This window comes from Alternaria burnsii (assembly GCF_013036055.1).
Source record: "Alternaria burnsii strain CBS107.38 chromosome Unknown 746, whole genome shotgun sequence".
Taxonomy (NCBI): Eukaryota; Fungi; Ascomycota; class Dothideomycetes; order Pleosporales; family Pleosporaceae; genus Alternaria; species Alternaria burnsii.
The window spans coordinates 645,027-672,282 of record NW_024066109.1 but is presented as its reverse complement, the minus strand read 5'-3'; the positions used below and the strand labels follow the sequence as shown (position 1 = coordinate 672,282).

Below are 27,256 nucleotides of genomic sequence, written 5' to 3'. Positions count from 1 at the left end.
AACATAGTCACTGGTTAGTCGGAGATCTTTTACAGCACATTGTCTACATCCGAAAAGGGTTTCTGCAGAGATAAGATAGTCCCACAAGTGTATGGGGGAACAAATGTAGAAATTACCATTTGCTTCTTGAAGTCGTGTTCATGGACTATCTACGTCCTTTCATATGCCTCGGACTTGTTATTACTAGACATCATGGGAATATCCTCCTGTCCTCCACCACATCCTAATCAGATCGTAGTTTGGATCATGTCTGCGAGCCGGATCAGAGTTATGATCTGGGAAGAGACGATCGCGAGCCGCTTGATCAGCCTGGACGACGGAAACAAGACTTGGGCCTGGAAGATTATACTGTCTGTCCAATCCCGCTTGGGTAATGTACTGCTCAACTTGAGATAGTCGTACGTTGTTATGATTGTGGCGGCGAGCATGAAGCACAGCGATAGTCAATCTCCCTTGGTCCGCACCTTGAGGGAAGTGTGCTAGACCATCACCTAAGCTGACGAGAAAACAGTCGCGAAGATCGTTGAAGTCGACATTTGAACTGACGCGATCAGTGCTAATGCTGTCGAGGGTGAAGCCAGCAGCACTGCATTGGTGATTCTGAGCGTCTCTTCGGTGCTTCTTCATACTGCCAAAGCTGTGGGCCCGTAGGTCTGCCGTACCGAGCGATCGCTGCCAGAACTTTGTATAAATGAGCAAGGAGCTTTTACATGTAGTTTATGAAGACTTACGATGAGCATGCGTAGCGTGGAGAGAGTCCAGCCTGCTGCGTCGAAGCGCTTCCACAGAGCTCTCCAGGATGAGGCTGCTCGAGGAAAGAACTGCTCTTTTGTCAGTTCATCTTGCGTATGTTGCGGTAAGGTTGATCGGCAACTGACTGCAACAATTTCTACCAGGGTCACCTGAATGTTCGGCCCAAGACGACGGATGTCGACATGATCCCACAGTGCAACACTGTTGAAGCGGCAATACGAGTCAGACAGAGCGCGAGAAGGTAGGGCCGTAGATCGAGGAAGGATGAGAATCCAAGCCAGCTTACGAGACTCGGGCCATTCGTATTGATAAGTGCCGCTTACGCCTCCGGGACGGATACCAGATGTACGGGGACCTCGAGGAACATAGACATGACCTACTCGGGTGAGGACAATGGTCTGTATGGGCTGAACCGCTGGTTGGTGTACTATCGTTGGCACCCTCAAAGAAGGTTGGAGACTACTTCCTTGTATCTGCAGTGCTTGGCCTTGCGCTTGGATGGTCTGAATCGCTCGCCAGTTGATGTACTGCAGGTAGTGTGAGAGACTGTGGAGTAGAGCTCGGCCCCTGAGCTCAGGTGTAGTAAGGGCCTCGAAGGCCACTCGCACTTCTGTAGGGACGCGCGATCTATACTCAGGCACCAATTGCAGAAGCCCATAACACTCAGCGACAAGGATAGACTCCATCGTCACCGAGTCCATGACCCAATACTGCAGACCACTCGGTGAAGGTATCATTGCACCAATCTGTTCTAGGCGCTCACTCGAGTTGCAGAAGTCCTCGATGACCTTCCGTACAATTGGTGTGCGGGTGAATGCCGTAGCGCGGAGCTCATCGCGAGTTATCTCACTGGGCGCTGACTGGTAGTAGAAACCTAGGGAGACGGTTGGAACTTCTGTAGTCAGTACTGTCGGATACAAAGATGCCCGAGAGAGAATATTGCGATATGACATACCAAAGTACGGGTCCATGATGCTTTGTGCGCAGTCAGCGAAGTCAATTGATTGGTCTTGATATCAGAGTTCTGGTGGTTGAATCGAGATTGATTCGTTGTATAGATGAAACCCGCAAGAAAGCGCGACTCACAGACCATACAGTCGCTTATCATTGAGGACATAGGCACGTGAGTACGCGTTCTGGCCTCACCGCGTGTATCAGGGAGCTGTCGTGAGAATCATCGATCCACCGAACTCACGTGCTTCGGTAGGTGATCGGCAGTGCGTTTGACCTATAATTTGCGGTTCGTTAATTTATGCATAGTCACCAGGACGCTAAAGACAGCTTGATGAGATGCTGCTGCTTGCATTGGTCACTGTCCGAACGAAGACTTGCAGGTCATGAGCGTATTTTTTTGCCTGTGATACTAAGAGACGTAGCAATTAGCTGAGACTTCCAAGGTTTCGTCTGCCTGCTTTTGCAACTGAGATTCACACCACAACAATTCCAATCAAGAATAATAGTATGATTGACGTTCATAGATCTAAACCGTACCTGATCTCATTCCGTGTCGATTTACAAAATCCCTATCTATCATGTCAAGGAACGCCTGCGAAGGTGTATCCTCAACGACAACGTTCGTATCAGGTTGGATCAGATCGGCAGCAGGAACGATGATTCTGTGCCTTGTCGCATACTGAACGATTTCTGACATCCTGACATTCATGTCATGAGACACGTCTCGGGCATGCTGAACACAACGCGTGAGGAGCTGGGCGTCGCGACCAGTGGGGTAGTTGACTACACCATCACCTAGATGATAAAGAAAGTAGTCGTGTAGCGGTCGATCGGCCTTCTTGTCCGTTTTCCCTCTCGTTGACATGTTCGAAGGAACATTCGTTGTGAAAGTGTGTGTCGGCACATCGGCCGGCCGGCCGTCATGATCGTGGTGGAATGCGGTACGGTGGTAGCTACGGGGACTTTGTAGTTGACGAGCGTAAGACTGTTCAGATGAGCCAAGCGTCCTTGTAAAGAGATTCCAAAACACTTACCATGAAGTCAGCGACTTCTTTCGGTGACCATGACTTTCGTATACGATCCCACAGCTCGTAATTTACGGTCTGATAAGGAAGAAACTGCTTCAGAGTCAGCAAATGCCTCAAACTAAGGGTGATTCGCGTACAGTCAACATCTCCTGTGCGGTAGTAACACAGTTGATCAGAGTGGGATCAACCGTTCTTGGTGGTGCTACCCCTCTCATCTCGTGGCGATCATCGGAATTAGCTGAAGATGGGAGTGTTGCTAGTGTCCTTCCTTCGATCTCGAGATGAGCGCGAATTTGACTACGCGACATCGCAACACCCTTAAACCCCCTACCAGAAACATCCAGTGTATTTCTAGTTGGAAAGCGGGCCATCATTGCAGCGATGGGATCCGCTAAGGGAGCCTGGACAGCTACCGTTGCTGGAGGAACAGTTGTGGGTACCGTTGGTTGAACTTGAAATGCTGCCGCCACTGCAGGTGCCGCTAATACTGTCGTTGTCGATGCCGCAGATGCATAGGGTGTTGCGGCCTGGGAGACAGTGGGCTGCTGCGTGATTTTATCCGATACAACTGTCTCAAGAACACGTCCTAGGTCTGACGGTGAGCCGGAAGAGAGAAATTGCTCAATTCTTGGTGCTGTATCGTCGTTGCGGAACCGTTTGCGGGATTCAGTTGTGCGCTCCTCCACGTTGTTGTCTACTCCATATGTCCACTCTATCTGGAGGCTGTCCTCGGCTATGGCTACTTTGCGCTTCAATGAATGCGCTGTGGAGGTAGCAGTTTGTCCTCTGTGCATCTGGACAGAATTCGGGACACTCATGGTCTGCTCGAAGAACGCGACTCGAACTTCTTCTAGAGCCATCATTAGATAGCATTGTGGAGTAGCAAGGAAGATCTCCACCCACGCCTCGATGAGTCGAAAGTGTGGTCTAGGCGTGAAGCAATACATCAAGTCGTCATCTTCCTGCACATCTCTGAAATGAACCCACTGAAATCTTGCAGAATACTCGATGACCGCTTCAACTCGACGACGGTGATACTCGTTGCTCTGCAATAGGTGGTCTCTGCGAAGGTTTCTCGGAGTGTAGTGTCCTGGCGTGTACGTCGCCCTTGGATCGTTCCAGGGGAGGGTTGCGAGGGCCGGTGGGTGCTGGAGCGTACTTTCATGATAGAAAACGCTCGTCATCTGCGAATTTGGACTAACGAAGTCTTGCATGGGTCCCACGCGAAGACAAGAGTGCAAAGCAGGAATACTGTTACTGTTTTGGTAGGCTTATATGGATGTTAGCAGTGTTAGAAAGATAGTAGGCTTGAAACTTACACTCCATTGCACTCGATATTCTAGACTGAATGTCGGTAATATCAACGCCAATTGGTGTATACTTCGGAAAGGAAGTGTGTAAAGGTCTTTGAACCGACGTCTAGGACAAACAACAGGAAGAGCGCGAAATGCGGTCAATGTACGCTGTGTGAAAGATAAGTGAATGTAAGGAGCTTTCAATAACGTTGAGTTGATTGTGCGTTCACTGTTGGCTCAAAACGACAGAAATCGTATGCTTTTGAGGGCAGAGGAGAGTGGCGCGTGCAGGGTGTAATGTCACTGACCACTCTCAAGAGTGAATTCGCATCAAGTGGAGGACCAACGATGATGCCTCGTGCTAATATAGTGACTCCTATCAGCAATTTACTTTTCGGCGAGAGCTCTTGCGCAGAACTTTCGTAAAACGAGCCGAGTAACTAACGCTGTCTGACACAGACGAGAGAGATATTTGGGTGATATACATAATTGAAATGCAACATTTCTGAGATATTGACTCGGTCACATATCAGAAGAATCAGGAAGCGCAGATCAGATATTAGATATATGGTATGCAAGTCATTTGCGTATGCGCTACGAAACGTCGCAAGCATTGTTGCCAGGCTATATCAGAACAAATCCAACGCCAGTAGGCAGCAAATAAAGATAAACCTCGACGTATCCAAAGACTGCGCATTCGTTGGCAAAACGATCGCAGCTCAGTCGTATGTCTTTCTCACCAGCAGATATTGCTAGCATCTTTTGCGAACAACGATATCCGTCTTATGGGTCTTGATCATTGAACTTATTGCGGTAGTCGTCCCTAATAGTGTCAAGGAACACTTCTGACGGCAGCTGATCCTCAAATGCCAGATTTTGGAAGTTCATCTGATGATGTACCGGCACAGTGATATTATGTTGCTGCGCGTACGCAGCAGCCTCGCTCAGCCGAACGTTTCGATTGTGTGTGACGCCTCGAACGTGTTCGATGACTAGCGTTAACATCTGCGCCTTACGTCCGCGAGGTGGTCGGACCACTCCATCACCCATACTATGGAGGAAGTAGTCATGTACGTCCTTGTTAGCGCCACGCGTTCCACTGTCTGTGCTAGTATGCTGCAAAGAGGCAGTGAGAACATGGCCAGGGTGGCTCTCACCCCATTCCTTGGCCTTTGCGAAGTGATGCCCGATTTTCGATCGACCAAAGATCCCTGCTGTTTGGAGATCGTGTGCATAGTTCTACAAATAGTCTCAATCAGCTTATTGTTTCTTCAATCTCTCAGACATAAGTAACACTCACAATGTAACGAGCTATGTCCATTGGCTGCCAATGCTCAATTGCTCGCAAACACATCTGTCGATTGAGCGTGCATATGTTTGAGAAGTACTGGCTAGCTGTTAGTCCCTCGACGAGAAATACAAACAATAGGAATTCAATACTCACTGTGAAGTTCTCCTCAAGCGACGTTTCGAAAGGACAGCAGGTCACGTCGATTGATTCAGGCGTCCGGAGGTTAGACATTTCAGTGCCTCGTGGAGAGAATGCAGTACTTGGCAGCGCGTGAATGCTTCTATTCTGGATCTCGACAAAGGCTCGAATACGCTCAGCACTCCAGGCTTTGTTCCCGTTGTCGGTTGGAACCTGACTTCCCGGTCGAAACCCAGGGGCAGTTATACCCCTTGCTTGGAGTAGTTGGGTGAATATCGGCGGAGCCGCTGGATTCTGCTCAAATGCAGCTGTACCATCGAGAACAGACTGCAAAGGAAAGATCGGTAGGCTAGGCGCAGACGATGTACCTGGTTGAGGGCCTGTAATTGAGGCCACTGGCAACTGTAAATTTCCTTGAGTTGTCTGCTGGCTGGGCTGGCTGGGCTGGCTGGGCTGGCTGGGCTGCATGAGCTGTAACGACTGGGGTGTGATGGTCAGGGAAGAGGACTGCTGAACACCCAAATTTGCAGGAGCTGTAAACGACGAAGGAAACAAAAAAGATCCAAACCCTGAGGATGAAATCGGGAGCGGGTATGTGGTCAGCTCGGCTGTCTCTGGACCCACAAAGCGTGCCCTTCCAGGCTGGTAATAGCCATGTCGGAAAGGGTTTTCTGCCATCTGCGTAGAAGGGTATCTGCCAAAAGATACAGGAGTGTATTTTTCTCTTTCTATGATCTCTGCAAAGCTATGCCAATGTCCGGTGACATTGTAGACCTGTTCCTCATACGCCGTCCTTACCTCGGGTGGCGCGAGGTCAAGCAGACGAGGGACGAATGTGAAGAGCATCATCCACTCCTCAGCTAGAAGACCGTTTGGCAGCCAGTAACGGTGGCCAGCAGCTACCTCCATGGGTCTGGGGAATGTGAAGGCGTATATGGAACTAAATTCCCAGATACGCTCCAAGTAGTAGGTGATCTGTTGGCTTGTCATACATGTATAGTCGGCCTCGATGAAGGCTCTAGTGAGGATAGGCTGAGCTCTCGGGACATGGGGTTCACCGATGAAGCTGTTCCGGGAATCGAGGTTGGATGCCATGATATCAGACGGCGACTGGTCGATTGATCGAGTTGAAGCGGCAATGGCTAGTGTTTCTTAGTATTACAGTTGCCAACTCAACGCAACGTAAATTCCGACCAAGATAGTATAGGTGCAGTAGGTTGAAGGTGAGCTATATAATTCCAACCAGGAAAGAAATACCAGAGGAGCGTATGCTCGAGACAAGGATCTCACGGTGAGTTTCATCCGCAGCCAATACTCAGGTCGATGGCACATTACTCTGTACGAAGGGATCAGAGTGAACCAGTACATTGTCGATCGACAATACTCGACAATTTCCCTGAGCGTAGCAGATATGACCACTAGGATGAAACCTTCACATTCACTGCGCTGACCTTCTGAACTTATGATAAGTGACTTATCAAGTTTGCTTGTGCGTTGTTTTCACGACAATTGTCACACATTTGCGCGTATGAGGACTCAATTTCCATACCGTTCTGTATTGCCATTTCTTCTCCCAGCTCTTGATACCCATAGGTTCTCGCACAAAAGGTGGCAACTTGAATCCGCAGGGTCGCTCATTCATCGTCTGAGGTGAATATGATTAGAATGTTTCCCTGATCAGCTTGGACGCGCGGTTTGAGGCGCCTGAGCAGTTTGAGATCTAGAGGCGACTTCAGAGCACAGACGACGCGATTGAATCGAATGGACCCTAGATCGTTTTTAGTAAGAACAAAGCCGCTGCGAGTTCACTCAAACTACTGCTGTTTCTGCAACATTGCGAAGGCCAGGACTACACCGATAAGGCGTAATCGCAATACTCCGCGACGACTGTGTCAACCAGCTCACCTACTCGGATCACTCGAACGGGATGTCTCGGGTCACCCCAACCTCTGACGGCTTCTCAGGGCAAAGCATCAGAACGTACGGAGTGCGGGGTCGTGGAACAACAAACACAGCCGGTATGATACGAACAATACATGCCTGTCTTTTCAATTGTTTCTGACAACACGCAGGGCGAACGCAGATGGAGGGAAAACACCATACCCAAGCTAATCCTCCCGAAATCTTCGTCGCGCTCGGAGCCAAAGAGGCTTCGCTCTCCACATCAACATCGTCATCATCTCGCACCGTCCGTCCCACCGGAGTGAGAGAACTCGAACATACTCCCCGGCTTGACGAATGCATTGCGCGGCTGCTTAGTGAGATGGAGGACGTCAAGGTACCATCTCCAAGCTTTCTTACAACGCGTATTCGGGGTAAAAACAACGATAGCAACGGCCTCGTTTCAGCACTACGCCTCTATCCCATCCAGGAGGTCCTAGTCCGCTATATCACCATGAGAGATCTTAAAGCGATTGCTTGTGCGTCTTCAGCGCTTTCAAATTCTTTGAATTTGAAAGAGACTAGGCAGTTCTGGATGTTCAGAGTTAAGAATGGAAGCGGTGGTAGTTCATGGAAGCGTGTGAGGCATGATGCATACTTAAAGGCTCTCGAAGACATGCCAGAGCCTCGAAAACGGAAGCTAAGCGGGGACGAAGCGCTTCCTTATGCACCACCGTGGCGCCCTCAGTCGCGAGGACCTAAAAGAATTCAGGTAGCACTTGGACGTGTGTAAATGGACGAGACCCTGGGAATGGGTTCTCAGGCACGTCCTAATGTTGGCGTGGGAATGTGGCGCGCGAGCATAGCGACGGATAGTAATCCATAGTAATCGAGTGTAAAAATCCTTTGGGGCGTAACCTCTCAAGCCACAATGCATCATGCATGCTGTTTATCCATTGACGGCACACTGAGCAAAATGAGCGTCAGGAAATGACACCTTCGCCGGATATCCCCCGGCCTGCCCAAAGGCCCCGTGGCCCATATCCTGCTTATAACCATGCCTTGGGCCAGTCTTCCATTTCGCAACAACCAGGTCAGCCGTCTGCGCAGCCACACCAAACCTTAACTCGACCGACGAAGATTGGAACGGAGTCATACGAACTCAGGAAAGACCGCTGGAGAATTTTGCGAGATAAATTGCTATCTGCGGTGACGGAAGCTGTGAGGATGGTATGATAGCAGCTTCAGACACGCGTGACGTACAGCGATGGGTATCGGCTACAAGACACATCGTACCAAGTAGTATAGCAACGGTAGAACTAGTAGTCTACACAGTGCATACGTATGTCTTGCACAATCCAACTTGGATGTGAGACCAACTGTGTTTTCTTTTGCTCTAGCCTTCGATGTCGGGAGACGGTATGCTGCACCATAATGTGGTCTCGAAGAGAGATTGAAACATGAAATCTCTCGGATATCTGCTAGAAACCAAGATAGTCAGCTAATCCGATCGTGAACCGAATATAGCGTCTGGTGGCGTGGCGGATATTGTGTGCGGACCCTCCGTTCCTGACGACTCTCTGTTGAGCACTGACCTTATTACATGATCACATCCTGACCAGGTGAATTATTTACTTCCAGTAGGGTCAACTATCAAAGCAATTCATTTTCAGCTTCTTGTCTTTGTATGTGACGCAGCGATCCTGCCTCAGACCCAGTCGAAGCTCATAAGAGATCGTTCAAGATGCACTACATTGTTAGCTCTTCCTCTGCCTCTTTTCCTATACTTCCGCATGCGCGAGACGATGTCTCTGTCGCACCTTGAGCTGAAGGCCCACGGTGCTTCATGTTCCAAGTCCTCGAACTTCGAGGCCTGCCCGGAACTCGATTCGCGGCTGGGCGAGACAGCCACAACGCCAAAACCTCGACCGGTTACTATGAGACGCTCAGTTACGAAGTTACCACGAGACATTCGAAAACTGCACACTGGTTGAAGAGGCGGGATTGCGATGGTTCATAGGGAGATGATGATAAGGGAAGAACAAAGACGCGACAAGGAATGATGACGCTGTCGCGACAGCGGAAGCCGAGCCATCTCCGCAGGTATCCTCGGCGCCAGTGGACCCGCTTGTCTCGACCGAATCGTTACACACGCACACACCCATCAGCAACACCGTTGCAGCCATTCATCGACTACACTCAACGCGAGCACCGATTGAAAAGCACATAAGCCCCTGTTGACCAAAGCGACTTGATGCAACAGTTCGACAGTAATGACTACTGCACCGGACCAGCAGTACGCATTCGACTGCACATGGCGCCCATGCTTGCCGAGCGACTGCTTCGCACTACGCGACATCACCATATCCGTTTATGGTTTTCGTTCTCCAGTAACGTACGAGTTCCGGTATAGAAGATATGGCTAACAAACAGCCATCTGGCTCCCTATGTCTCTAATCATCTCCAAGAAGCAAAGTGGTTCCGAATCCTGGTTTTCGTCGCTTGAAGAAGAACGGCTCCCATTCTACGGGTCCTGCAGTAACGGTCAATGGCCTTGTCGCTAAATATCACTTCTTGGGATCCATACTCTCATATGTCTAGAGAGAGCTCGGGAACATAATGTTTCACTCGCGCGCAGTGGCTGTTACGCAAGGCGGCTCCTCTGTCATCTTGAACGCTACTCATGTTGCACCATACACGATACTTCCACATGCAGCTCAGTCAACTGTCGCAAAACCTCTTCATCATAACCATAGCACATTCTGGATGGTTGGCCCAACCGTATGCGGCGCGGATCCGTCTATTTCCAGGGATACGTCTCGCCGCACGGAGCCTCAACACATGCCTATACGTTCTTCCTTAAGATTGTGGGGATCTTCATCGGCGTCAAGCAGAGAATCGCATACTCAGGACGGATTCTCTCGCCTGTTGATGCCGTACCATGAAGATAAATAGGCTGCAATGCTATCCTCTTCATCCTGTCAGGATATCTCGTTCTACTGTCGCGAAAGAGGTTATGCCCATGGCAGCATCTCTTCCTTAAACTGGAGAAGTGGGAGTACCATTCTTGAAGCGTCCCAAAACTACTGCTGTGGTAGTCTACCGGCGAATGCATATGATGGCTGTTGCGGCCACTGGCTTACACGCACGTGGTGTCGTTCAAGCTTCCATCGAAATGGTCAAAAACCTGGAATACCCCATCTCATCAGAGTCAAGACGACCATATCATCTCGAGCCAACCCTCTTGGTCATCACCACAGTTCGCTGTCGTTCAACATCTACGCGAATGAATACCACAGATATGAATTCCTTGCGACCGTATGGCATGCTATGAACGTCTTTACGCTCTCCAGGTTGCCACATGCAAATCCTGGCAAGCGCGAAGCTGATCTCATGTCTCCGGAAGAAGCCAGGTTACGACGGCTCAAAATTTGCGACTGCCCACGAATCAGTATACGCACTCTAAGCATCTCCCTATACTTTCTTCTCGGCGATGCTCAGATTTGCCATCTTGTGTATCTTTGAGAGCCAAGTTGAACTTCGCAAATGCTATTCGTCTGCATTGCCCGGAAGATTCTCGCATACTCCGATATGTGAGGAAGAACTCTTCGTTTCTTGACAGCCGCTCCTTGTCCACGAGTCTTGCCTCTCGGCCGCAAACGTAGGGCGACATGTCCTGGTCGCACCATTACCTTTGTGACCGGATCTCAGAAACGCTCTTATACTGAACGCTCCCACGGTCTAACTCAGATCGCACTTGGTGTCTTCCGGCCATGTTACAGAATGACTCTCTTCCCAGAGGATGTCTGGTAAGATATGCGTCCTTTGTCTCCTTTGATGCTTTGTAAACTGCCCGTCAGGCTTTCCAGCGATGACTGTGCACTACTGCGCCTCTGCTTGGAAGCATTTGCCTTGCCAGCCCTATCTCGATATTGTCGTTGACACGTTGATCGATCACATACTGTGTCGCTATGGTGCGGAAGCGGCAGCGCGGGTATTCGGAATCCGCATCCGTTGAAGGACAGTCGATCTATGCCATAGCTCATCGTCGGCCTGCAATAATCGCTTCCCTGGACTACCAGCGTTTGGGTTTTGTCGCCAGCTGGTGTGCGTCCACATGGGGTTGATAGGACCAAACATCTTGGACTCGCAAGCTCAACAACAGATCAATATCTGACCACTATGTCAGCAACATGATAGAGAGTTCTAGGTACTCTCGCCCCTGAGAGATACGAGGGGTGTGCAAGTTCGCCGGTATCAGTCCCTGTTGGCGATCGAGGAGGTGTCGGTGGAGGATCGGATCGTCAAGGAAGGTAGTATCGAGACGCTGCGATGCGATCAGCTTTGCCTGGTCATGACCATAAGATGTACATACGGCCGTACCGCTATTCTTTCGTGGTTCTTGGATCCTCATTGCCTTGCTTGTGGCCTCCCCGCTCCTCCCTTTGTCGTAAAAGTGAGCATAGCTTCACACAGACGCTAAGCGAAAGCTCCCACGACTCCCGCCTACGTATAAGTACCCCACCAACTTCAGGGTCTGCCTCTCCGGTTCTCGAATCTCAGCTACTGGAACTGTGATATCAAATGGGTGCACCTCCCTTCGCAGATATTCGCCTGCAATCTGCCACGATGGCCGCTGACAACAGCGATAATCTCAAGCCCAGGCCTGCCACTTCACACATCAACATGGACTACTACAGCAGCGATAGCAACAACTCCGAGGCCGCGAAAAATGACCTGGTAGACGGAGAAAGCGATAGCGACGAGCACATCCGAGATCTAAGCGTTGGCAGTCACAGTAAGTACAAGAAAGCGTAAGCTTCACGGGTCGCTAATGCAGGATCAATAGGCCCCGAATCATGGATGGCGTATAACGACGAAAGCAGAAAGCTCAAGACCGAGCTGTCCATGCATCTCAAGAACAAGGACAGAAAAGAGGTAGCACGGGTCCAACAGGAAATCAATGATCACTTTCGGCGTGGTGAGGTAGATATTAGCCAGCTTGATCCTGACACCATAGCACGCCTAGAGGCAATTGACGGTCCGGAACCTCAAAGCGCTCCCCGTAGCGCTGTCCGTCTCCCAACTCAGCCTTCTGCTTCCCTTTTACACGCAGGCTCATCCCAGGCTCTTGTAGTTACGCCACATTCTTTACCACTATACCTCAACCTCAACCGCATGAGTGCTCCACATATTGCCGATAACGGAATACTAGAAGCAGGCAGTACACGCGCCCTGAACGGTCTCAACCGGGCCCTTTACTGCAAAGCATCACCAGTCAATCTGGACTACAAGACACTACTCAATTTTGAGATGACTCTGCTTGAAATGACAACTGTAAGTTCATGTTCTCGTTTTCCTCGTCTATTCTATACACGTGCTGATTCACCACCGTATAGTACATTCCATTGGCATTTTTGTGGTTAGGTGGCTTCCTCTCTCGCGTCGAATCTGCCGGAAGAGGATGTACGATTGTTGCACAAATGATGGTGAGCAAACCCAGAAGTTCTGAACATAGAATCATGGTGCTAATTCCGTTAGCTTTGGGTCAGAGGCCTTGACAATGGTACCGACTTGAAGAACAAGCTCGGAAACCTTCGCAGTACGATGCAACACAAGCTTAAGAATTATGGAACGTCCGACAGCACCAACAAGACTGCCTCCTCTTGGGTCCCTACAAATATCATGACCACCAGAGCCAAGCCAAACTTGACCGCGGACATATCCCTACTGCGACTTCGGCACGGGGTAACTCGCCCTCCTCAAGGTCAACATCGTGGTCGTCTCACCATCGCCATCGAACATGCATATATCTGTGGCCATTGGGGTGTCATGCTAAGCGAGGTCGAACGGTATATGGAACACTTCAAGCTGGAAGTACCTAAGAAACTCACTGAGGACGCCGACAAGCTGGCTATCAAAGATTTCGAGAGCATCTATGAGGCGACATCCCACTGAGAACATCCCACGAGCTCTGCACATGCGCACTCTTGGGCTCCTTGCCCATTATATAGGGCAAGCTGAGAGCAGTGAATATGCGATGTATGGCACAGATGTTTGTTTACGACGGAGACTTAACGGCCAATCGGGTTATAGAAGCCACCACTTGGTTTGGATGTATTCGCGAAAGAGATCTTAATTCAAGTTTTTATTCGCAAGCGAGGCGCTTAAGGCCAGGCTGATCACTTGGCTGACAGGCTGACAAAGATTCTGGTTAGGTATAATATGTGCCTCGGAGTTCTATACCCATATCTTTCATGATCATAGTTTGTATTCACGGCAGATGAGCTCGAAATAGATTCTCGTTCGTATTGTCATGTGATGGAGCTGAAAACCTGTTTTGGCATCTCGTGTTAGTTTTTGTGCGGCAAAGGGAAAGATTGTCAGTTGTTGTGAAGGTGTCTGGATCCGGGCACATCTCGTCCGTTTGGGGTTAGCGTATCTGTCCGTATAGCGATTACATCGTCATTTGCGCTTCACAATTGAGGTGGTTTTGTCTGTCCTACCTCTCGCTAAATTTGTGCTTCTATAACGCAGGGTTGTCCATCTGGGCTGCATGCATGTTGCACATCAGATTGGGCACTAGATAAGGCTTTGCGTTGTCCAACCGTGCCACCCAACGCCTACTGTACGGCAGAGCGACCACGCCGCACTCGCTATCGAGGCGTGCAGCGCACATACCTGGCAAGGCAGTCTCGACATGCTGCGCACGCGCGATTTTTCTTTCGCACATGATGACTTGGCCTGCGACAGCTGCACATCGATGCGCTCAGCAATGCCGGTCCATCTGAACCGTACCTACGTATTTTCGTGGCATCTCTCTCAACAAGAGCTTGAAGGTTTTCACTGTGTCTCATGAGACGCGGCTGGGCACGAGCAAGATAAGCTTCGCGAAGGATTAAATGATCCCAGGGATGGTACTGTGCCGTACATAGCGATGCCGGCAACATACCAACAATTATCAAGCACGAAGTATCCAGCTCGCGTAGATATAGCCAAATGTCGTCAGCTGTCCGTCGGTAGATCTCCATGCAAGACAATCAGCATGGTAGCCTACCTCCAACTGCATACAACACAATCGTCGTGTCACTGTCCACGCCGGCACTCACCATCCAACACTGTACGGTCCGATGTTGTCAGCACACGACTTCAACCGGTGGATTCTCGTCGGCGCATTCGCGGGATGACATGTAACGGAACGACTCCTCCCATATCTTGCATGAACATGGGAAATGGACGACTATTAACAACATACGCGGCGCGGTCTGTTGACGAGCGAGCCGTCGTTTGTTTCCAACAGACGTGCGACGTAGAAGCCGTTTCAAGGAGTGGACATGGGTCAGGAAAAACAAACGAGCCACGCCCAACAAACAGCCTTGCTGGCCTCGTTTCCAAGGAACACGTTCGCTGACTCTTTTCGTGCTCGGGCCTCAGATCTATAGCAACGTTGGGTCTAGCCTTACCGCATGAAGACGGCACGGTTTCAGAACTTCATGCACGCCAGCTGCGCCTGTACGCCAGACGCCGCTTTGCAGCGCGCTGTTGGTGTTATGCGCGACGCGACTGTTGCGGTTGGACGAGAGCCGCGACATCCAACACGAAAGAACACAAATTCTCGCCTATGAAACTGCGGATAATACTTCGCCTTGCTGCAAAAGCCTATTTTGCGGCAGTGACAGCTTGAGTCCGGTGATATTTGGTGGCGGATATTCGCTGCCCCGCGCTGCCCCTGGCCATCATTTTACGGCGTCGAGGGCGTCGGACCCTTGGCGTGGAGAGACCTTGCATGTCATCCCCCTGGGTAGCATATAATTGCGGCCACGGCAGGTTGGTGATCGGCATAAGCATATACGCCTCTGTGTCCCCTTGGTGCCTTTCCTTGTCATACAAACATTGTTTCTCTCATATAACGGCTTTATTCGCTTCTTAACAGACATCCATTAACCCCCCGGATACGGTTGCATATATCAACGATACGCTTCTCTTCTTAAGATCACATCGCAAAACCCGTTCTCGCTGTACGCAAATCTTACGCTATGTCTTACCAACCACAATCGCCTAGTGGGCTTCCCAGCTCTCCACGAGCAAACCGCCAAATGCAGATGCTCTCTCCACTCGACACGTCATTTCCCTCGGATTCATCGCAAACACCTTCGCCATACTCCAGCACATCCGAGAAGCAATCAGAAAAGGTCCGCGACATCTTCGCCGATGCTACCATTCCTCTCAGCCCAACATCGTCAACAAGCTCGACTAGGAAAGCAAACCCTTACGAGGGTCTTGAACCCCGGAAGCGTAGCGGCCTCGCGCGACTCTTTTGCTGCCTTGGCCGCGAAGAACGCGCACGACGAAGGATGAACAGGAGTTTGGAGTTTGAGAAAGTCGGCGAAGACTGCCATTGGTCGGAGTATTAAGGACACGAATTATTCAACAACATATTTGATGATGGAATTTCGCGGCTTGCCATAATCCGCATGCATATCCGTTGCGACCTGAAACACGACATAACGGGACGTCTACCCACCGAACCTCCAAACATCTGACAGCTCGGATACCAAACAGACACCATCGGGTTCCCCGGTGTCCGAATCACGAAACAACTTGCGATACAAGAGTTGATCGCATGCTCAAACACTCACCACACAAACATTGTCTTCATACTGTCACTGCGACGTTTCTTATGTTTATATTTACAACATATTCTCGGGCTTGGATTTTCCGGTCTTTCTCATGGCATTGCTATTGTCTGGATAGACATGCAACTGCCGCTGTTTCTCTATCTGTTCAGCGTTGGTGTTGGGGTCATTTCTGCTATATCCGGTTCACAATCAGAGACCATTTAACACGCAAGACTGGGAGAGCGAGCACAATCTCGTCATGCAAGACGAAGGCAAATACAAAATCGTTATCATGCAATGTCTACGTACCGGTCCGCTGCGTCGCTCATCTCGTGCTTTGTTCTCCTTTGCCACTAACCGCCTGATCAACAAACTCTTCAAACTGACACGCATCCCTCCCCAGCACCCACTCCAACACATTGCTGTTCCCCACCAGCCCTCTCGCATCATAGAACAAAATCATCCTTTCCGCAGTATCTCTACTCCGCCTATCCGCCTGCGCAGCATCTTCAAGCTTAAACAACCTCTTTAGCAGAGCATCCACCGCGTCCCCAAACGCCTTCTTCTCGACCATCATCTGTTTACCAATCTTCCCCTCAACGACACGCAACGCCTCTCCAAAACTGATAGGCTGATGTGTCGACGTAAGCGGATACTGCGCATAAAAATGCTTCTCCCGTTCCTCCGCTACAACCTTGAACACTTCAGCCAAGTCACTCAATGCAAGCATCGAGAACCTATTTTCCGTACTCCATAGGGCAGGATACACCGGTTTATCCTGTTGTGCCAGCATAGCGACAGGTATGTTATCCATAAATGTGCTCGGCTGAAGAATGGTGAATGGAATCCCAGATTCCATTATCCATTCCTCGACGACTCGTTTACAGTCATGATTCAACATTTTACTGAACTGGCTGTTCAACACACTACTCAATATGAAATGCTTGAACACCCCGTTGCCATCAGAGTAGGCGGCAACGGCGGCGTCAATCATCATTTTGCCGATTTCTGGTTCGTGGGGGTGGTAGGAGGGGCCTATGTGGATGGCTGTGGTAACATTTTTGAGGAGTGAGGCGCAGTCTGAAGGGGAGTAAAGGTCGGCTTGGATCACTTCAGCACGGGGATAGTCTTGTTGGAGACGGGTTTTGGAGGAGGAGGAGTGGACGGCTAGGCGGATGTTCTGCCATTCGGAGAGTAGAGGGAGGAGTTTGCCAGCTTGTTTACCAGACGCAGAGGTTATTAGGAGACGGTCTTTCGAGGGATCTGCGGGCATAGTCGCTGTTGTGGGCTGTGTGAGACAAGATGGATGTGTTTCGAGGGCATTGAAAGCGCTGAAGTGCAGTGCTTATACTCGTCAGATGGAGACGTGTCTTGACGTCACATTCTTACGTTCTTACGTGGTGTACGTGTCCGACCTGTCCATTGGGTACCTAGGTGTTGGGGAAGCGCTCACGGGAAGAGTATACGGCATTGTTCAAGGACACGACAGGACGGTGGTGTCGTCTAGCCATAGACTTTGCTGCCCTGACATTCTACAATTCCCTACACATCCACCTAACTGGTCAAAAGATACTTCTGTAGTATATTCAAGACCTATAGCAGAGCAACAAATCAACATGCATGTATCCCATTTGCTGAAATTTGAGGTCATCAGGTGGATCAAGAGAGGAACTTGCGAACGTCAACCACAACATGCAGGTATACTTCGCAGACAGCTTGAAGCACCCGTCCCCCGGACCCGTGTGCGGGGAACGTGCTCTTCAACATGGGATTCGCATTGGAGATTTCTGCTCACGAACAAATCGTATTCGTTGCTCTTGCAGCTGACGTACTAAGCATAGATGCCCTCGGGCGCATCCGCCGCCGATGCCGAAGGGCAAAGGTGTGGACACGGACACGTTGGTACGGACTGTGGCTCTGTGGCTGACTCGAGCCTCTTTAATCACATGATGCTCAGAGCCTCATCCGTCACATGATTAGTATGAGGCTCTTGATGACCTTGCGCGTCGCGTTTCCCAAGCTCGGTCGAGAAATGCCTCCCTCGGCTCCTGAGCGAAATTGCCGGCTCGTCGCGCCCGTGTTTAGTGGGGAGGTCAGCGCGGGGCACCCCAGAATCGCGATGCTGAAGACTCCGGATGGATGGCAATTCGCAAACAGGCTGGAATGGAAAACGTGGCCTTGGTGTCTTGGATGTTCTGGCACATGGTGCAAAAGATATAAAGACGGTCGCATGTGCTCATCCGGTCAAACGGCCATAAGCCTGCAGGCATCACGTCACCGGCATCGTCTCTAACCTTAGTCCGACAACCTCGGCTCCTTGGATTCACAGCTCCACCATTGTCATCGCAGCCAGCGCGTGCTCATTTGGCCTCGGATCTGCTGAAGCTAGGACTCTTGATATCATATTCTGTCATTTTTCCCCTTGTTACTTTACATATCTTCATTTGTGATGTTCAGCAGAGCTGCACGCGCGCGAGCACCCGCCTCGATACTCCGCAGACCTATTTTGAACCAGTCCGCCTTTGCAAAGCCCAGAGTATGTTGTTGTTGCTGCAGTGTAAACAGACGTATAGTGGGGGGGGATGTATGCTGATATTCGACGCGCATAGATTGTCGCAATGGCGCCAGCAAGAAAACAGTCGAGTTTGCCAGCGGGTAAGTGGACACGCTCTATTCACATGCTTGAGACATTGCAGAGCTGACGGCCATGTCTGCGCAGGCTACAAGGAGGACCACAGCAAAGGCGCCATGCTGCGCTTTGAAGATTCTCTCCCACGACTCCCCGTTCCCACACTAGAGGAAACCGCAAAGCGATACCTCAAGTCCGTTCACCCACTCCTCTCCCAGAAGGAATTCGACGCGACCACAAAAGCTGTCAACGAATTCGTAGCCCCTGGTGGCCCCGGAGAGAGACTACAGAAGCGCTTGGTGGAGCGGAGAGAGGACCCCAAGCACAGGAATTGGATCTACGAGTGGTGGAACGATGCCGCCTACATGGCCTACCGCGACCCCGTCGTGCCATACGTCAGCTACTTCTACTCGCACCGCGATGACAGGAAGAGGCGAAACCCGGCAAAGCGTGCTGCTGCCCTGTCAACAGCCGTGCTCGAGTTCAAGAAGATGGTCGATCAAGGCAGTCTGGAGCCCGAGTACATGAAGAAGCTCCCCATGGCCATGAGCTCCTACGAGCACATGTTCAACTGCTGCCGTGTCCCCAAGAAGCCGTCAGACACCAGCGTAAAGCACCCTTACAAGGAGAACGCGCATATTATCGCCATCAGGAAGAACCAGTTCTGGAAGATTGCCCACGAGATCAATGGAAAGCAACTCAACACCAGCGAGCTCGAGCTCCAGTTCAAGCGCGTTTACGACAAGGCTGAAAAGGCACCCGCAGTCGGCAGCCTCACGTCTCAAAACCGTGATGTCTGGTCAGACGTATATCCCAAGCTCAAGGCTGCTTCGAGCGTCAATGCCGCAACCCTTCAGGAGATTGAAGCCGCATCATTCATCGTCTGCCTCGACGACGCTTCTCCCGTCACGCTCGAAGAGCGCGCACACCAATATTGGCACGGCGACGGCGCAAACCGCTGGTACGACAAGCCCCTCCAATTTATTGTCAACGAGAACGGCACATCAGGTTTCATGGGCGAGCACTCCATGATGGACGGTACACCCACCCACCGCCTCAACGACTATGCGAACCAGCAAATCTTCAGCAACGCCCTTCCCTTTGACGATCCCAACGTACGCTCCGACCTCCCCAACCCGAAACCCCTTCGATTCGAGATCAACAAGGAGCTGCAACAGGACATTGCCGACGCGCAAGCACATTTCGCCAGCCAGATTGGCGCACACGAGCTCAGAGTACAGGCATACCAAGGCTACGGCAAGGGTTTGATCAAGAAGTTCAAGTGCAGTCCTGACGCCTACGTACAAATGATCATCCAACTTGCATACCACAAGTTCTATGGCAAGAACCGTCCTACCTACGAATCTGCTGCTACCCGTCGCTTCCAGCAAGGCCGGACAGAGACATGCAGGACCGTCTCAGACGAGAGTGTCGCTTTCTGCAACGCCATGGCCGATGCTGACGCCACACCTGAGGAGTGCCAGAACAAGTTGAGAGCGGCGCTTGATGCACACGTCAAGTACATTTCGGATGCTAGCGATGGACGTGGTGTCGACCGTCATCTCTTCGGACTGAAGAAGTGCCTCAAGGAGGGCGAGGAAGTACCTGCTCTGTACCAGGACCCAGCCTACTCATACAGCTCCACATGGTTCATTTCAAGTTCGCAGTTGTCAAGCGAGTACTTCAACGGTTACGGATGGTCGCAGGTCATTGATGACGGATGGGGCATCGCCTACATGATCAACGAGAACAGCATTCAGTTCAACGTCTGCTCAAAGGGACTCGGTTCGGTAAGTCAAGTCGCTTTCGGAACAAAGGAAATACAAGCTAACAACAAACAGGAAAAGATGAGCTTCTACCTCAACGAGGCCGCCGGTGACATGAGGGATATCATGCTGCCCACTTTGGACGCAGCAAAGGCAAAGTTGTAGGCATATTACGCCTGCGTGCTTTGTATTCGTACGGCCATAGACTTCTTCATATGCCAAATATTAACATTACAATTCCATTCTCGGCCCATATCCGTGACTCTGTCTGCCGTATTTTCTTATCGTTGTTGTACCAACTAAACTCCATATACATCGTGATCATACTTTACACTTTGTCTTCTCCAACAGCTACATCAGCCACTCCTCCCTCTTTGTGCTGCGTCTGCGGCTTCGCCAGCCTCGCATTCTTCCACTTCCTCCACCACACCCACGCCAGATACCCCGCCATGCCCACTCCCAACACGACACCAATCGCGATACCTGCCTTCGTCCCCGGATTATCCGTATCATGGTTCGCCTGTTCTGCAGCCTCGGCGTCTTGCCTTTCATCTTCCTCTTCTCACCGGGATTTGCAGCCGAGAAGACATGTTGTTCGCGCGTATGCTTGCCTTTGGGCTGTGTCGCAAAGAAGGCTTGACTGTACGCCGTATGTTCCTGGATGTCACTATATGACGTCGACGACGGTGGTAGTATACCCGATGTGAGGGCTAGAGCACATGCGAAGAGCATGGTGTCGGGTTGTTTGTGGAACCACATGTCGAGTCCAATATCTGCAGGGCTCTCAAAGAAGGAGGGATACAACATGGCTATCTCGATGCTGGCGGTTGTGTTGTCCCGCGAATAAAAGTTATCTTCGTTTGTGATTTCGGTTATGTTATCGGTGGTGTTCTCGCCGTAGACCTCGTCTTCGGCGTTGGCCCAATCGTTGCAGCGTGATGCTGGTGACGGGGTATCGTTGTCAGGGTTAACCTCGTAGGGCTCGAGGCAAACCAGACAAGTTAGCATCATCGATAGTGGTTCGACGTTGCTTGTATCCATGTTGGGGTTGGTGGTCCATGTTGCTTCGATGAGATCTTCTGCTTCTGGCATAGTCTTGAGTGAAGAGATATCGCCCCAATACTGAGTATTTGGATCATGTAGTGCGTGTTCCAAGTATGTCTTCATAGTTGCATCGGAATTCAATCCAGTCAAATTCCCTGTGCCAGGAAAGGTGAACATCAACGGTCCGGTCTCGAGGGGTTTAGGCTGTTCAGCATCGATCGTGCTCTGCGGTCGTCCATCGCGATAGGTAGCGTTCCAGAAGTTGGGCGAACCGGTCACATCGCCCATGCTAAGGATGATGTCTGATATGCTCGTTCCCTCATCTTGGCCGTTTTGTTGCATCTGGAAAACACACGCGAAGTCGCGGTTGCGAATTGCCTTCTGTGGATCTCCTGGTCTTCCATCGTTACCGGTCGGCATTTCAACATCTGATCCCATTCCTTCTCTTGCTACACCAACATCAATCCATACTTCCGTGGCATCCGCTTGATTGAAATCCAAACATGCATGCGAATCCTGATCGCCTTGCACAGCGCATGTAAGACAGTAAACGCCTAGGTTTAGGCCTTCAGTAGTGTCGATGCCAGACCAAGAGGACTGGACAATGTCTTTGCCGTGCATATATCTTGGTGCATCAGTGTCGCTCTGATATGTCGATAGGTACTCTTCGATAGCGTATCGGGTGGTGTTGTAAGTATAGGATGCAGGAAGTGCCAAGTAAGTAGGACCACCGTAGGGAAAGGTCCAGCTTATTTTTGAAGCGATAAATGCCATCTTGCCACCTCTCGTCTATTAGGGTAAGTATGTTGTACAGTGATAGTACGACTGTAACAGTGTGAGGCGTAGGTGTAAGAGGCTACAAGTTCCAACATCACATGGCATGTACGTCGCACGGGACATGCTCCAAGAAATCCAATGGAATCGCTATCGCGTGCGATAGTCCCCGACCTTGATTTTCTATCTTAGGATCCGGACGAGAGAATGTGGTTAGCAATTCTCGCTTCTGGCTGTCCACCCACGTCACACAAAGTGAGATTGCCTGGCACTGAGAGCTTGGCAGCTTGGTGGAAACAAGCCTTGGAGCGTTCCGCTCTATCAATATCGCAGCGTGACCGGTTACTGTATCGAACTTGGCGCTGTCGGTGCATTCGCAGATGATGAGTGGTGGAAACGGAATGCTTCAAATCGCGTTAGTACATTTGCAAGGTAGTCACAGCTAAGCGACAACCGGCTGGAGAATCGTAAGGAGTTGATTTTGGCATGCTAAGGTACAGATCAAAGTTTACGACATGGTAACTAAACCCAGTCCAATCCAGAACCCATAGCTCACGTCATTATTATTGTACACACTCATAAATCCTTTTAGGAGTTTATGGGTTCTGCTTGACCCACTCAACACCCTTCTTGATGTTCTTGGCGAGGTCAGCGACGCAAACGTCGAGGAGCTTCTGCTCGTGGTCGGTGATCTTGCCGACGGGGTGGATCTTCTCAACACCGTTGGGGCCGAGCTCAACGTTGGTGGAGAAGTAGTCGCAGCCCTGGTCCTTGAACAGGGGAGAGTCGACAAATGTGGGCTCGATGACGTTCTTCTGGCCCTGGGCAGCCTTGAGGAGCGACTCGGCGAAACGGGCACCGGCCATGGCCATGGAGAGAGTGGCAGAGCCAGCACCGTCCTTGGCCTGGACGACCTCGTCACCACCGAACTGGACGCGGTGGACGTAGTTGTTGAGCTGCTCGCCCTCGAGGTTGTAGCCGGATTGGGACAGGAGAGGAACAATGGTAGCGCCGGAGTGACCGCCGATGACGGTGATGTTCTCGGTGGCGGGGTCGGTGTTCTTCAGCTGGGAGATGAAGCGGGAGGCACGGACAACGTCAAGGGTGGTGACACCAAAGAGACGCTTGGGGTTGTAGACACCCTTGGACTTGAAGACCTCGGCGGTGATGGGGACGGTGGAGTTGACCTAACATTGTCAAAATTCGGATTTGCGCGAAAGCGGGTGGAATGAACATACGGGGTTGGAGATGATGAGGACGTTGGCCTCGGGAGCGTGGTCAGCGACGGCCTTGGCGAGGTCGCGGACGATGGAGGCGTTGGTGTTGAACAAGTCTGTTACTTGATTAGTCGTGTCCAAAACATGCGCCGTTTGCATGCTCACCATCACGGGTCATGCCGGGCTTGCGGGGAACACCAGCGGGGATGACGACGATCTCAGCACCCTTGAGGGCGTCGGCGAGACCTGAGGGAGTGGCGTCATGGCCGATGACCTTGTCGTGTATCAGCAGATGGTTCGCGGATCAATTCGGAGCGTCTCTCGTACCTCGCTCTTGGTGTTGATGTGGCCAATGTCGGCAGCGACACCTGTATCACGTTTGTCAGGACTACAGCATCGTGTGTATAATGGACTGGAGCTTACCGGGAGCTAGACGGATGTCGTAGAGCGAGAGCTTGCTAACCCTGGGGTTGAGCTTGAGCAGCAGGGACAATGGCTGACCAATGCCACCAGCGGCACCGAGGACGGTGACCTTTGAGTTCTGCAGGATAAAAAGTCAGCATCTCGAGCTACAATAGTCCCAATGGCATGGCCATCTTGCAGCGCGGCCAACCGCCCCACCAACAAAACAGTCGCGACTTCCGGGAATGTGCATACCTGGCGGGCCGAGGCCGAGAAGCAGCGGCGCGAGCCCTGGAAGAAAGCTTGTCTGGCAGCGAACATGATGTCTGTAATTCGGGTGAGGAACGTGAGACTGGGTTGGACTGGATGAGAGGAGGTGGTGGTGTGGGAAAGCTGCGGGAGGTTTTGCGAATCTTGAACGTCAGTGCTTCTTCGGCTGGGCGTCGGAGCTACGGCTGACACCCGCTTTCACAAACACCTCACCCCTCCTGCCACCTTCCACCCTGAACTCTACCACAATCGCATACACAACATTGAGAGTGCACTCTTGAATGAACATGCATTTCACTTTATTACAACGCAGGCATGAAGCCTCGTTGCTACGCCGTGACTTTCGAGGCCACCGAGGTATCGTCGCCCACAGCCACACTGTCACACCGTACGGCATCAAAGTGATTCCAGTGGCAGTCCATCACGACTACTCCGCAACCCTACACTTTGTAGACTGCATGCCTTACGATGCTGTCGAGCCAATAATGCGTCGCAGCGGTGAGTCAGGTACGCTAACTTAGGATTCCGTCGCGCTACCATCACACAAAGTGCCGACTTAAAGCCACACCTTGACTCACTGTGGCAGTGCATGTAGTGAATATATACCATGCATCGCGACTTGCACACTTCTTTGATCCACCTTCATCAATCAATACTAGAACCATCCCTCACCGTGTGCGACTATCATAGATTCAAGAACGAAACAAATAGAGACCTTTCAACACTTCCTCTTAAACGCCATGGCCCCTCCCGACCAAGACAAGTCATGTATTCCCGAACTACAAGCAGCACTGGGCCCGCTGCTCCTTACGCGTGCATCCCCATCAGATTTGTCGTCTCAATCTCTGGGCTCCCACACTGTAGCACGCGGTCGTCCTGATAGGATCCCTCCAAAGGAGCAAGTTCTACCTAAATGGACTGGCGCCTTCAAGCTCTTCGACTTTCCACGAGAGCTACGAGATAGAATATATCACTACGTTGTCCATATTCCAGGGGGGGTACATTACACGACACAAACCAAGAGAGACCTTCAGGACAGGCCTAACTCCAATATCGTGAATCTCCTCCTGGTTTCCAAGCAAGTCTACCATGAAGCGATACAGATGTTTGGAAGAAGCAACACCGTTTGGTTATCCTCTTCATACAGTCCACGCGAAGGCTACCGCAAGCCACTTACCGGCCTACTTCGTCTGTTCCCTGATCCGGCAGCGGACGCATTGACGAGTGTGAGCCATGTATACCACGACACTATTGCCCGACCCCTCAGGATGTGGGGCATGGCGCCGAGCCATGACAGTATTGCTAGCGGAGGTGATGGTACAGGTCATTTTCACAAGCGTCAAAAGCCTGGAGAGACCTTCTGCGAGATCCTGAGGGATGCGCATATCATCTCGCAGCGTTTCCCAAAACTCAAGGTCTTGGACGCCGTCTGGTATGTCGGGCTTAGGTTCCATGAGTATCCCATACCCGAATGTGTTGTGCATAACATTGCAACTCTCCTGAAAAACTACGGCAGCCGGGAGGAAGCAGTCAAGATGTGGTTAGATCTTATGCGACAATGGCTACAAAAGGGCAACGTGGTCCCACTGGGGTGCGTGTGGTTTAGCGTGCAAGGATATAGCACAGATGGGTTTGGGTCGGAGATGGACGAGGCGGCAAACGAGGCGTATCAGATACTTGTAAAGGAGTCGAAGGATCGGGAGGATATCGAGGCCAGTGGAAAGATGTGGTTGGAAGACATGGAAGAAGCGAGCAGGCGTCAAAGGAAAGGGAAGAGCAGAAAGAAGGCAATACAATGAGTGATTGTATTGAATACAAGGACATGACAGGGAATCAGACTCCTTACCCATGATTCATATGCAGCATGCTACCGAACAACTGGAACTGGTTCAGCACACTGTTTCACCAACATAGCCAAGTCCAGTGTACTAGACCGCCACTGTACTGCTGCTTGATTAGAACCATTTCTCAGTGTATTCGAGCAGACATTCGAGCCTTTGTGCAGTATTCCAGACGCGGTGTTGTTCCTGCAATACCACTGACTGAGCAAGAAGGATGCAATGGAGAATGTCCCTCCATCGCTTCGATCACCCACTCGCGACGGATACTACCTATTTACGTGTAGATGACATGTTCCTCACTTCACGTACGCTAGCGGGAAAGTCGGCACACTGATCTCACAACAGAGTGAGGGGAGAGTCTTAACTCTTTGTACTTCACCATTGATAGGGCCTCTAGTAATAGGACCTGCTGCTTGAGGAATGCATGTTCCGGTCACTTGTGGCGCTGCTGCATATCTGCCCCATCTCTCTAGGCCACCTGAGCTCGCTAGTGGTCCTTATGTCACTCTGTCTCCGCTTAACAAAGCAGGCGCAGAAATGGCGGTCATCTGGGGGTCGTGTGCTGTTTAGTGCGGAGGGGGCCGGGGAAGTCGACTGTGGCTTCTGTGGGCGCAACTCCATTACAAGTACTCGAATCTGGGGATCTATTAGACGGAGTAAGTCCGAGCAATGTCCTATTTCCCCGAAGTCAAATCGAACGAAAGCCGTAGACCCCTATTTGCCTGACGCTCGCGGATGGTTTTCCGTCGGGGAGAGCAAAAAGATCCCTTCGGGAAAGATTGTGAGCTAGAGACTAACATCGCCTAACGTTGTCTCGACCGACATCACTGTGCAGCGTCATGCCCTACCATACACGCTTCTCCGCACGACAGTCTCTAACGGATCCGCCTGAACCGACAAACTTGACACATTTCCCAGCAGCGGTTTCGCGGGTCCACTTCCCATCCGGCGAACATTCTACCGCCAGCATAAGAACGCTCGTGCTCCCCGAGTTTCCCCAAAGAAAGCCGCGAGTCAATTTTCGACACATCTAGTCCATGCACGTTTGAGCTCAGACTACGAAAATTTCCCAGCGAATTGCGAATTCTTGACACACGAATCAAATCTTTTACCGCTTCTTTTACTCAACATCTCCCCATCATATGCGTCAAGTATATATGTAGACCCAAAAGGCCTAGCGACAGAAATTTTCCACAGCGACAAACTTCCACAGCGACATCTTGTTCTTGATCATTGACACGCATCATTCCATAGCGACACTTCCTGAGCGACTTCCTTGCCCAGCAACCCTACTACCACAGCGACATTCCACAGCGACACATACTCCTTGCGACAAACCCAAAGAACCTTTGCCA

General features: G+C 51.0%; 8 protein-coding genes across 8 annotated transcripts; 4 read left to right on the top strand and 4 right to left on the bottom strand.

Moving 5' to 3' along the window:
- Window positions 1-183: 183 nt before the first annotated feature.
- On the bottom strand, window positions 184-6,608 carry GT037_002780 (uncharacterized protein; the record flags this gene model as incomplete). Its single annotated transcript, XM_038927827.1, has 10 exons — window positions 184-681; window positions 732-821; window positions 879-1,645; window positions 1,709-1,728; window positions 2,388-2,692; window positions 2,742-2,825; window positions 2,873-4,005; window positions 5,047-5,269; window positions 5,331-5,417; window positions 5,475-6,608. Coding segments are annotated over 10 exons (4,341 nt in total), but the record flags the coding sequence as incomplete, so codon positions are not given.
- A 778-nt stretch (window positions 6,609-7,386) lies between these two features.
- GT037_002779 (uncharacterized protein) lies at window positions 7,387-8,133 on the top strand (the record flags this gene model as incomplete). The annotated part of the gene is made up of 2 exons (XM_038927826.1): window positions 7,387-7,477; window positions 7,532-8,133. The coding sequence occupies 2 exons, from the start codon at window positions 7,387-7,389 to the stop codon at window positions 8,131-8,133; spliced, it is 693 nt and encodes a 230-aa protein (XP_038789104.1).
- Window positions 8,134-11,969: 3,836 nt separating this feature from the next.
- GT037_002778 (uncharacterized protein) lies at window positions 11,970-13,298 on the top strand (the record flags this gene model as incomplete). The annotated part of the gene is made up of 4 exons (XM_038927825.1): window positions 11,970-12,138; window positions 12,190-12,677; window positions 12,740-12,829; window positions 12,882-13,298. 4 exons carry the CDS (start codon window positions 11,970-11,972, stop codon window positions 13,296-13,298), a joined length of 1,164 nt encoding a protein of 387 aa, XP_038789103.1.
- A 2,078-nt stretch (window positions 13,299-15,376) lies between these two features.
- On the top strand, window positions 15,377-20,518 carry GT037_002776 (carnitine o-acetyltransferase; the record flags this gene model as incomplete). Its single annotated transcript, XM_038927823.1, has 5 exons — window positions 15,377-15,747; window positions 18,458-18,494; window positions 18,568-18,613; window positions 18,678-20,377; window positions 20,429-20,518. 5 exons carry the CDS (start codon window positions 15,377-15,379, stop codon window positions 20,516-20,518), a joined length of 2,244 nt encoding a protein of 747 aa, XP_038789101.1.
- On the bottom strand, window positions 16,284-17,231 carry GT037_002777 (uncharacterized protein; the record flags this gene model as incomplete). Its single annotated transcript, XM_038927824.1, has 1 exon — window positions 16,284-17,231. The coding sequence occupies one exon, from the start codon at window positions 17,229-17,231 to the stop codon at window positions 16,284-16,286; it is 948 nt and encodes a 315-aa protein (XP_038789102.1).
- Window positions 20,519-20,704: 186 nt separating the features above from the next.
- On the bottom strand, window positions 20,705-22,171 carry GT037_002775 (uncharacterized protein; the record flags this gene model as incomplete). Its single annotated transcript, XM_038927822.1, has 1 exon — window positions 20,705-22,171. One exon carries the CDS (start codon window positions 22,169-22,171, stop codon window positions 20,705-20,707), a length of 1,467 nt encoding a protein of 488 aa, XP_038789100.1.
- Window positions 22,172-22,767: 596 nt separating this feature from the next.
- Window positions 22,768-24,111, bottom strand: GT037_002774 (malate mitochondrial precursor; the record flags this gene model as incomplete). The annotated part of the gene is made up of 6 exons (XM_038927821.1): window positions 22,768-23,358; window positions 23,410-23,504; window positions 23,554-23,662; window positions 23,716-23,756; window positions 23,812-23,929; window positions 24,046-24,111. The coding sequence occupies 6 exons, from the start codon at window positions 24,109-24,111 to the stop codon at window positions 22,768-22,770; spliced, it is 1,020 nt and encodes a 339-aa protein (XP_038789099.1).
- A 689-nt stretch (window positions 24,112-24,800) lies between these two features.
- GT037_002773 (uncharacterized protein) lies at window positions 24,801-25,859 on the top strand (the record flags this gene model as incomplete). Its single annotated transcript, XM_038927820.1, has 1 exon — window positions 24,801-25,859. One exon carries the CDS (start codon window positions 24,801-24,803, stop codon window positions 25,857-25,859), a length of 1,059 nt encoding a protein of 352 aa, XP_038789098.1.
- Window positions 25,860-27,256: the final 1,397 nt, after the last annotated feature.